General features: G+C 37.0%; 1 protein-coding gene across 5 annotated transcripts in view; it reads right to left on the bottom strand.

Moving 5' to 3' along the window:
• Nucleotides 1-1,899: 1,899 nt before the first annotated feature.
• Nucleotides 1,900-11,779, bottom strand: part of LOC107203934 (leucine-rich repeat and calponin homology domain-containing protein 2-like) — a 40,762-nt gene continuing 30,882 nt past the window's right edge. For 4 of the 5 annotated variants that reach the window (XM_015626590.3, XM_015626591.3, XM_015626592.3 and 1 more), the window contains 3 exons: nucleotides 10,519-10,656; nucleotides 10,143-10,220; nucleotides 1,900-8,922 (listed from right to left, as the gene is read on the bottom strand). In XM_015626590.3, the coding sequence (XP_015482076.1) occupies nucleotides 8,803-8,922; nucleotides 10,143-10,220; nucleotides 10,519-10,656 (336 nt within the window). In that variant the 3' untranslated portion in view covers nucleotides 1,900-8,802. Of the gene's footprint in view, nucleotides 8,923-10,142; nucleotides 10,221-10,518; nucleotides 10,657-11,779 lie in introns of those variants that run through there. The other variant, XM_015626595.3, reaches the window with a different exon arrangement.

Below are 11,779 nucleotides of genomic sequence, written 5' to 3'. Positions count from 1 at the left end.
CAAGCTAGACATATCACCCAGTGGTTTGTGGAGAAGAGCTTTCACATAAACATTATTTGGAACTGAATTCAGTACTAGTAATCTATTTCTAAATTAGTCCTCTGAGAGTTTTTACAGATAATCCCATTTTCTTTTGCTTCTGTTTCTTAGGGCCTGGAGAATACAGGGAGGGGTTTGTCTTTTTAAGTATTCTTCAGAAGTTCATGCACTTGGAAGCTTCTGCTAGGAAATACAGTGTTGGTTGTTGCTTTGCCCTCCTCTTTCTGAGAGCTGGAGATTTGGAGATCAAAAGGGAGTGAATGCAATGAACAACAGCCATGGATTTATACCTATCTGGAATGTCATATTCTTATTAACACAAATTAACATTTACACTGAAGATATCAGGATTTCTCACTCAAGCTGCAAAAGGATTTCAGCCTCCACTGGCTGTGGAGAAGAAAAAAATCTGGAAATGCATTAGGAGAGAAAGCAAACATCTTTGGACTGCTGAAGAGTAGGAAATTTAACTCTTGACAGTTTTATGGGAGATAAAAATGGTAGTATGTCGTTGTCTTGGTTTCAACAGGGACAGAGTTAATTTTCATCTTAGAATCATACAACCATTAAGGTTGGAAAAGACTCCTGAGACTGCTGAGTTCAACCATTAGCCCAGCACCACTGGGCTCACCATGAAACCCTTTTCCCAGTGCCACATCCACACAGCTTTTGCCCACTTCCAGGTATGGTGATCCCTCCAGTGCCTTGGGCAGCCTGTTCCAAAGCTTGGCCACCCTTTCAGAGAAGAAATTTTTCTTAATATTCAATCTAACCCTCCCCTAGCACAATTTAAGGCTGTTCCCTCTCCTGCTCCTTCCCTGGGGGAAGAGACCAATCCCCAGCTCGGTCCTGGCTCCACCCTCCCCTCGGGGAGCTGTAGAGTGATAATGTCCCCCCTGAGCCTCCTTTTCTCCAGGCTGCTCCTCCTCATTCCAGGGTTTCATGGGGTTCAGCTTGGAACAGAGGCTTCTGAACGTGGGATCATTGCCCTCAAACAGCCAAAAAGCCTTTTCATAAGAGGAAAGCTTGAAAGCTTTCTTCAGAGATGAAAAATGAACAACAGACTCACAGAATATTTTAACTATAAACCCCTCATTGGCAACTACAAAAAAAAAAAAAATCCAGCTGCTGAGATGCTTTTGTCAAGGAATGGTGTTCACTTCCTTTGGAACTCTGTTCCTCAGTTTCTGCTTTACAGTCCTCAAATGTACCTCAGCAGAAAACAAAAGCAGCTGGGTGTGCACGTGCAGAACAAGGTCTCTCAGGAAAAAATACCTCTCAAAAGAGAGTTGTTTTCAATAGTCAGGTCTAAGACTAAAATTGTCTACATTTTTAATTAATCTAAAAGAAATTAAGGTTAAAAACTTGGTCATATAAACACTCTATTAACCTACATCTGAATAACCCAATTTAACAACAGCTCCAAAACGTGGCAGTTGTGCTCCCCAATGCTGGATCAAGCAATTGATGACTGCAAAGTACACATATTATCTGTGCTATTGCCAGACACAGCCCAGGGAACAGAAGGGAAACAGATCACCTCTGTCAGGAGGAATTTCTGTGCTGGTTTAAGGTTATCATTAGCAAGACTCAAAAATCTATGGTGTTCCAAATATATATGCAAGAAGACACGGTTCTCACAGGAAAGTGTTGAAACGTATAAAGATTGCTACAAGTGAGGGCATCTTGATCCTCATATATTCTCACCACTGTTGGCCAAAACTGAAATCCCAACATACTTCATATGTGGGTGTGTCCTACTTCCCTGAACCAGGAGTTAGCTTTTCTTTTGTTTGTCAGAGGATGTATTTCCTGACATAATGAGGCAGTCACTGATCTATCAAAATGACAACACAGACATTTGAGAGAACATACAACAAATTCTCATTATTTACTACAAATATATAAACTGAAATGAAATCAAACCGAGTAACTTGACTACATGAAAATTATGAAACAGTTTGTATTTTATACATAGTGTATGTACAATGGTTTTGGAAATGTAGGTTTTATCCATGCAAATTTAATACAAAACACTATTTACAAAAAAAAAAAAAACCAAAAAAACAACAGTAGGAACATTTTTTGAAATAAACATGTATGTTGGAAGCTCCAGCAATAATGGAAATCCTGAAAAAAGGCTTAATACAGTATAGTACAAGCAGACAATCTTCAAAAGTATGAAAGATGCACTTTACAAGAATATGAAATGCAAAATCAATTGAAATGCACTATCAAAAATTTTGCAAGTATATACACAATTTGAGCATCTATTTTAAATAATCATTCTGCTGTGCCCTCAGAACTACTTTTGCCACATTCTGCACACATTTACATGTTGACCATTTGGTTACATGGCATCTTCTGAGTTTTATAACCACAAGTTACAAAATAAAATAACTGAATACCAACTGAATGATAATTGTAAAGCACATTTTCATTGTTCTAGACATTCCATAACAGCAAAAAGTATTCACATGACTCCCAATGTATTCCACCAACCCACCCTTTTTCACTACACCTTGTGTGCTCCTCTTGGGAATCTCAGCCTTGCCTTGCTGCTGGTGCCAAGAGCAGCCACAGGCAGGAACTCCCACGGCTGCAGGAATGCTTCAGGTACCACATCCCTTCAGCAAACCCAGCTGCATCAACAGCTCCATGAGAGGAGCACAGTCCTGCACAGCTGCAGCTGTGTATCAACACTGAACACTCACTGCAAGTTCCCGTGCCTGGGATGGCACAACCAAACCCTACGCAAATGCAGTAATTTTGGAAGTATTTCACTGGTTCACTCATTTTAAAATGAAACAAAGCAAAAAAGTATCCTTGTGGCATTTCCAAATATTCTGTTTTACAATCTGACTTCATAAAACTATGATGGAAAAAGTTATGTTTGCCTTATTTCCTGTAACTTTGAATGAAGTGAGGAAACCCTCCTTAGTGCCAAGAATTTACTTTAAATGACTGACTTTATGTAGCAACTGAGTTACAAAACTCTGGAGGGAAAATCTGGTCTCGCTGAAACCTTACAATCATAGACTTATTTAGGTTGCAAAAGATTTTAAATGGATCAAATTCATCTAAAAATTCAACACTGCCAATATCAAAACTTTTCCAAAACAATTAAATTTGCTGTCAGTCTGAGCTATTCTTTTCCTTTAGAATTTCCTAAGATACTAGAGTAGCCATGGAAAAAATTTTTGGTTTTTGCTTAAGTTTAGGATTCTAAAATGTAAAAAAAAAAAATCTGAATATTCTTTTTTGAAAATGCAACTTGTTATATATAATTTGAACTAAAAACAATTTATTAGATGTCATTTTACGATAACTGGTATTCCTTCCCTAGAAACTGACCAAGTAGCTTGCAGCAATTTTGCTGCCCTTTGCCTCTCATGCTGAAAAAATAATGATCAGACCCAATGAGGGAACAAACTCTTCACATAAGTACAATTTTAAGATAGTACGTTGCCAAAAATGTACCATGTGAAATATTTAAAGACAAATAAAGAAAAGGGCATTTTATTATGTAACAAACACAGAACTTCTCCTGTGCAGTGGGAAGTATAAACTTAAATCCAATTAATCACATATATTCTCTATTTAAGCAGTGAAGATCAGCAGAATTTTTCTTCACAGGAAAAAAAAAATTATCTTCATATTTTACAAAACAAACCTGTACCATAACACTGCTCATTAAGAATAGACAGTTCACCTTTCCCTCTGTCTGTAAATGAATTACACATGACCCAGTGTGTTGCATATGGAACAAACCCAGCAACACTCTTTGCATTCCCCCATGGAAGTGCTCGAGGGCCACATTAATCAGTTCAGAGCCACGGTGCAATTTTCAGTCAGAAAAGGTCAGTAGTTCCCAGAGCAAAAGCTTCTTCCTCTGCCTCACTACACCACCCACTGCTGTTGGAAGTTAAGTATTGGTGAGTATCTATTATTGAACACTCTCAAATTATCCTTTGGTGGTTCTGCTCAGGTTGCAGCATCTCTTTAAGGGCAAGGAGGTGTTTCTGCCAGCAGCTGTCCTGCACAGGCGTCACTGGCACAAAGGCACGAGTGGCACATGGCAGGTCCCCTGCCCAGGGCTGGGCACGGGCAGTGCTCCCTGCAGCACTGGGACACAGCTGCCCAAACCAAACGGGCTCTGGAAACACAGATGGCAAATTCCTCCTTGTTCTGAACTCTACTGGAAGCTCCATGCACTCAGGAATCCTCATCCCTCAGCTACAAAACACGCATTTCTTTACTAAGATTGAAGGCTTTTCCTGGTGAAGCGATTCAATGTGAAATCAACTCAGAGCACTCTGCTTGGGCAAGGCTACATCGCCTTTCCCACTGCTGGTCTTAATGACAGGTTTTTAGTTCCAAATTTGTGTGTGTTGGGGTTTATTTGTTTTTGCTTTTCGAGTAGAGATCCTCTAACAGAAACACAGACATTAGCCTGACTTGGTGAGAGAAAAGTGACATTTGACTTGCCAATACCAAACCACATCTCCTGTCTGCAGAAAAAACTCCCACAAGGTTGCTTTCAGTTGAAATCAGTGGAATCAGCCTTTCAAATAAACATTTAAGGAATCAGCAAAAGGAAGAAGTGCCAGACCTTCATCCTTCTCTTCAGTACCAATATGACATATAAAAGCTCCATTTTAGTGAAAGCAGATGTCTTCATTTTTGTTTGGATTTGGCTACAGATTTATGTCAAAATCTGAGGAGACTACCACTAAATGATTTGGTATTTGAAATACAGTTTTTAGTGCAGTAAAAACCTAACAGTTGTCCTCACCTACAATTTTATTGAGGTAACAAACCTTCCCACCTCACTTCAATGTAATTTTTCCTACCATCTAAATACCGTTTGCTTATCAGAAGATTTTTATTAAATGAATCCACGTAACATTTTAAAACTTCATTTGACTTACCAGAGGTCACTATTTTAGTCAAGAATCTGACACTTACGTTTGCTAGTGTCAAACAAGTCACATTTGCTATGGTCTCCAGCTCAGGTGTCTCACAAATCAAAAAGGCAAGAATCTACTGAAGTCAAAGGTAAAACTTGCCTTGACTTCAGTAAAGGCTAGGATTAAAAAAAAATTAAAAAATCTTATAATCTATGTCAGTTGTTTATTGTTTCAAATTAATTTCTCCCTATTTTATGCTCATAGTTCTTGGTTAGATTTTGAAAGGCCTCCAGCTGCAGCGGTCTGGGTGGTTTCTGCATCCCTGGCAGTGTCCCAGTGAGCACACTGGATTAGCAGTGCTGGAGAACAGATGTAAAGCATTTCTGAGAACTCTCTGGGAAGACACTACAGTTCACAACAATTATTTTCCTGTCACTGCTTTAAGACCTCACCATAGCTGGGACATTATTGCTCAAGTGAAAGATCAGTCATGTGTGACATACTGCATCTAGTGACATAAAACACAGAAAAAATACACAAGGCCAGAAGCCCTGCCACTATGCTGATTCACTCTAATCTACAGTTCATGCCACATTATTGCAAAGTTTATTAGGAAAACTTAATGCATCTCCCTTCATGTTTTAAGTGAAAATGGAGTAAGTGCAACAGGAACTGACCAGGCCTCTGTTTTTAACTACCCTATCAGCTGTATCAAGTACTAAGTAATGACATCACATTCTAAACAAAATGGAAAATGGGCATCTCAAACCCTGGAAATGTCGGGAGCAGGGATTCTGGAACCACAATAGTTCACCAGTGCCACAGAACAATTTCTTAGAAAAATTAAAGAGGAAGGCGGAAAGTGACCCAAGAAGTAAAAGTAACCAACAACATCAATCACCAGATCTGAGAATGAACAAAAGTAAGTAAGATGCTGGGAAACAAAAAGAAAGAGAGAAAGGAATAGAGTATGCAAATTCTTGTACAGAGAAGACACAACTATTTCCACAGGCTACTTGGATAGGAAAACTTAAAATTCAAATCTTTTTAGCGTAATTTTTGAAATTGCTCTTAAAGAAATCACAATGGGTACCAAAGCGAATGTTAGCACAACTTTAGATTATTATTTGTAAAACCAGTTAGAGATGACAAAAAGATTCATCCAAGCACAGTGAATCTTTTCTCAGACTGCTCCTAAGGGTACCTGAAGGTTTTAATCTTTGCCATGCTAAAAGGGAAGCCTTGAAGAATCAGAATTATCCTTCCCATAAGCAAGAAGGGAGCCATAATAATTTCCAAGGAATGGCAAAGCAAGACTGTTGCTTGCAAGTCTGTGGGGAAGAACTGCAGAGTACTAAAAAAACCAAAAAAGTTGTTTTAGTAGTTTTGAATTTAAAATGAGTACTTAAGTTTCATATCCAGTTTTCAACTTACAAAGGAGTTTGAAAAACCCCTAAGTAGTCAGCAGCTGCCATGCTACATCAAAGGGAATTCTTAATGTTTACACTGTGATGTAACTTAATAAAATTAGTTCAAGAAGGAAAAATGTTACCTTAAGATCAGAAAATGTTTTTAAATATGACAATGAAATAGCAGTAGAGATCAGTTTTCACCAACTGAAAGTGACAATTTATAGTCAGCACTTCCATGGCTAAGACTGAACTAGAACTTTGCTCTGGTAGTAACAACAGTGACATGAAAAACAAGGACTAATTCTTTTTGAGTGGCTGGATTTTTAAATGCAGCAGGCAAGCATTTTGCTTAGTGAATTATAGCTTTTTCCTAAGTTTTTGCATGACTTTTCAGATAGTGCTTTTAATGAAAATAGAGATGGAAGTTGTTAAAATAACCATTAAGAAGAGATACAAGAACCAATTAGAGATAGATTTGAAATACAATATTTCAAATGTCAAAGCAATCCAGTTTCCTTAAACACATATTTATCTAACCTAAGATTTATAGCTAGGACTTTGCAAATTATTTTATACACCAGCCTCTCCATAAGGTGTGTTTTAAGACAACACCATATGAACAATAGTGGATTTAAACTATTTCATGTACACTATCTCGTTTCAATGGATTTAAAAATAAGTAGTAATTTTAAACTTATCATCAGAAAAAAGTTATTTTTCCTGTCAGCTATTGCCTATAAGGACTACAGTAGAAGGAATAGACAGTACTCCTCCCTTATTATTTTATGAATTATCTTACATGGGGTCTTGATCAATTGGAAAGAACCGAATCAAATCTTGTCACATGCTTGGCAAACACATCCCTCAACTGAAAATAACTTAGCCTGAAATAGAAAATCTGTGGCAGTCAAAACATTTTTTTTAATTGAGCTACCTACTCATGAGGAACTAACTAATACAAACAGATTTACTACCAAAAGTATGAAATTATTTGCAACTTGTTTAGAGAAGAACTCAACTGTGTATGGTTTCAAAATGTTCTCAAAACACCAAGAATTTGTGCAGAAGCAAATAAATGAACTCGGGAGTTTCAGAAAACCACCACAGTGGAAATGTTTTGTTTTCACATTTATCAATTGATCTAATGTCTCAGCACAGTGACATTTGTACAAACTGACCCATGTGCTAATGCCACACTCATGTAAATTATACAATAAACCCTGCAAACACTAAAAAGATAAACACTGATACTTCCAGCTAAATTATGGATATACCTGTTGTAAAAATGTAATGTGAGATCAGGAGCAATTACACAAAATCCTGAACATCACAGCGTAAACCTGAGATTTTGGCAGTTTTATCAAAATGTCCTAAATTACTCTGTACGAATCACTAGTCCTCATGTCTTATTCATCATGTGTATTTGTTTGTCCCAAACAAAGAAAAGTAGACAACTTTGTTTTTGTCCAACAATACATTAAACCAAAAGTAATTAGGTATTATCAAATTAAATATCATAAATAAAAAGTATTTACAGTATTTTCTAATTATTAGACAACAGATAACCAATTAAATTGTGCAACAAACTTAAAACACCCAACATCAAAAATGTGAAGTATTACTTAAATCTTCACATACTGATTTTACAAAAAAACTATTAAAATATTAAAAAATTTCCATTTTATCTATTTTAAACAAATAAATTTCAAAAATGCTTAAGACTATTAAGAATTATCAATTACACAGGCACTTCACAGGTAAACAATCTACAGTAAAACTGAAAAAAAATATTTGGCACCAACCTAGAAGACTGGAAAAACTCAATAAACTGTGTCCTTTTCTCACTGTATCCTGTTCTGTGTAATCACCAGACACTCAGACTCAATACTGGCAATGTTAGAAGTGCGTAAGTTACAATCATGAGTGCAAAAAACAAAAAAACGCAAATATTAAGCTTTCAGAGAGTGAAAGGGGATTACAAGTGATCAGTTGCTCACATTTTTACCATCATACCATCGCTACATTTTTGTCTTATCTTTAAATCAATTATTGACTCAAAAAATTAAAGTGACGGGGGGTGTGCTTTGTACTTTCCAAAGTAATTCAAACATTTTCAATGTAAAAAAAGAAATCCAGCATTTAACTCTAACACTGAGATGTTAAATGGCAGCTTTTAACTTAACTAAAAAGAGAACCTGATGCTACCACATTCTCTTTATACATCCAATTACAAGAGAAAAAAGAAAGAATAGGTAAGTTCTTTTAACTCTGAACTGACTCCAAGGTTTTCACACACAGCTCCAAAGTAAGGCTCTCTACAGCATCTGGACAGATTTTAGTTTTTGATGGCTTGGGTGTTCCCATGTGGGAGGCTGAAGTGCCTCAGAGCAATCCATATCAACAGAGCAAATGGGAAGCTGTCTAGCTGCCAAGGAGTTGTGTCACATAGAAGAAAGCTGAGATACTTTCAACGCAGGCAACTCAAGCAGAGCTTGAACTGTGAGGCCAACCTTCACCAGACCCCTTTCCTCCAGAATGTGATGAGGCAAGCAAAGTCTCTCCTGCAAAAGAACACAGGACATTTAAGCAGTTCCATGTCTTGTCCCCAGGGCAGGTAACAAACACATTCTCTGAAGCCACACACACATCAGGAAGGCACTTGCAGAGAAAAGACCTTTGGCATTAAATGTCATATGTGGCTCTCTACAGCAACAGAATGTGCAGAAACTTGTTATAGCTATAATCTGTATAAAGTGCTAAACTACAACAATGTCAGAAGATACATAAAAGACTGCTAAATTCATCAAGTAAAAACTTTTTTTTCATAAGCAGAGTACGAAAAACAAGCTGGTGGGTGCTGTTGGCTCAGTGGCCTTCTTCCCCCTTCCCCTGTTGTGCAGACTTGTTACCAATCTTTCTCCTGGGATAACTTAGAAGTGCTGATAGACTCAATAATAAACCATTCTCCAAGAAAGTCATCATTCAGTCTCAAAATTCAGCACAACCTGGACAATCTTCGCAACTGCCAGCTAGCGTTTACAAGTAATTTATGAGGTAAATCTCAGCACCTCTAGCTTCTGAATGGCCTGTGGCTCCACATGAGACAGAAGCCATGGCAGAGCAGTAAACCAGCTTCTAAATCTATCTTCTAATTTTCTTCTTGCACTAAAGAAGATCAAGGGAATTTTTTGTCTCATAATATGTAGAAAATAATTGAATTTCTAGGTTTTTTTCCCCTCATCAAAGGAGGTAAGAGGATAAACTTGGGCAGCAACAGCACAAGTAATGGGCTGCAACTACAGCCATGCTAAAAAAGACAGCTAATCATTCAGGCTACAGACTTCTGTAAGTGCAGGATGTTTCCCAGGCCAATTCATTTGGCATGAATTCATGCCAAGCAAGTTGCTAAACTCAAGACTTTCAAGTAATAAAACATCACTCTCAAGTCCATTCCTTTGTTTAGATGACAATATATTTTATAAGGAGGTCAGTGTTATTTTTACTATTAAAAAGTAAAAACTTTTATAGTGAAAGTAAAATACACTGTATAGTAAAAGCGCTATACAGTGTTATTTTACTGTTAAGGACTGACTAGAAACCCATAAAGTTCCTCAAGTTCACTTCATAAGCCTCAAATGGAATTTCTCTTCAGATCTTCAAGTTTTCTGGTCAGTGTCATAATCACTGTTGCTCCCTAAATAAAGCTCCCCTAACCCCCCAAACTCACTATGTGCTGACATCTTCTGTGGTTATAAATAAATCAATAAAGCAATTAGTGTACCTGTGGAACGCCCAATTTTTTACAAGCATCAAGAAAGTTTTCAACATTTCTTCGGCACTTTGCCATGCTGAGTTTAGGCTGTGAAGACAGGATATTAGATCTTCATCAGACATTTGTGAAAGAGTGCTGCATACTTCTGATATAAATTCACTTACAGTTACTAAAACACAAGACACATTCTATGAAGACTCAGTATGAGAAAAATAGCTCAAACTAAACTTTTGAGCCTTGTTTAGTGCTTCTCACAGAAAAACCAAAGTGAGTAATGTAGAAAATTAATGCGGTAAACATGAGTCACAATGTTTTAGTACTGAAATTCAAAAGCTTGTTTTCATGTAAGATGAACCAAAAATGAGATAAATGATTTATGCCTTACCACTGCTGGCGATGGGACGTGAATGCTGGCAACAGAACGTGGCCTTATATGATTGGCTAAATGGCAAAGAACCACCCCATCCATCAACGCTGCTCCAATGTCATCTGGCAAAATTACCTTCAACCTGGACTCAAGATTCTAGGAAAAAGGCCGTAAGTAAGTTACCCTCAACATGAGCCGATTTTTCATTTTAAATTCAAGGTATTTTAAAGCATGTAGATGTTTAAAAGGAACATTTTAATACTAAAGTGAAATAAACAGAATAAATTTACAGTGTACTCAGTATAAACATCCTTTTCTCCTTATAGTCTCTGTGTTCCTTTTGTTTGTATTGTTGGAGTTTTCTTGTGTTTTATGTTATTATGTGGGGTTTTTTTAAATGACACAACAACATACATTGAGAAAGACATTCTGTCAACAGTGACCAGAATACAGAGCTCTCAAGCCCATACAATAATCTCACTGCTCATTACAGGAAAGCACAGAACTTAAGGACAGAAATGTTATGCTGAATATGTCATCAGTGTAGAATCTGTGAATTGAAACCACACAGGATTTTATGAGAAGAAGGAAAAGAAAAAGAAGGGAACACAACTGTGGGAAAGGCTATTTCACTTGTACAGATGAAAGTTAAGCTGGGGTGGCCAAGGGCCCATGCAAAACAGAGAATGCAAACAATGATTTTTTCCCACCCCAACAAGACTTCACTTCTCAGGAAGTGAAACAGACAAAACAAAAGTCCTTCATAGAAATGACACCACAAATCAGCATTGCCCTGAAAAGCAGATTTTCTTTAGAAAATTTTAATTCTTTAGAGTTAACTATGATTTAGTTAACTCTAACTGCTAAATGCCTTGAAAACAGAACTACACAAAAAACAATTTACTGGAAATCTGAAATGCAGATCCCATTCAGTATTATAACATTTGTAGCAACTTCCTACAATCAAAAAGCATTTAGCCATTTAGAAAACAATAATCATTTTTCTTCAGATCTCAGGTCAAACAATACCAAACACAAGCAGATTTATTGTCTCCCTAGGAAAATTTAAAACCTTAGGAAAAAAATTAATTTCTCTTTATTTTTTAGAAAGAAAACAACCCCAACTAATTTCCAGTTTATATTTTTGTTGGACCCAAACAAGTACCAGTGCAGGCTGCTACATAAAATTCCTTAGGAAGTAATACCACTACAGGAATGCGCTTGTACAACTGCAACAATTTGGAGCCTTTAAAATGAAAGTTTAAATTGTGGTACAGAA

The sequence above is a fragment of the Parus major genome, chromosome 4A (genome assembly GCF_001522545.3).
Source record: "Parus major isolate Abel chromosome 4A, Parus_major1.1, whole genome shotgun sequence".
Classification (NCBI taxonomy): Eukaryota; Metazoa; Chordata; class Aves; order Passeriformes; family Paridae; genus Parus; species Parus major.
This window is presented reverse-complemented; position numbering and strand designations above follow the sequence as displayed.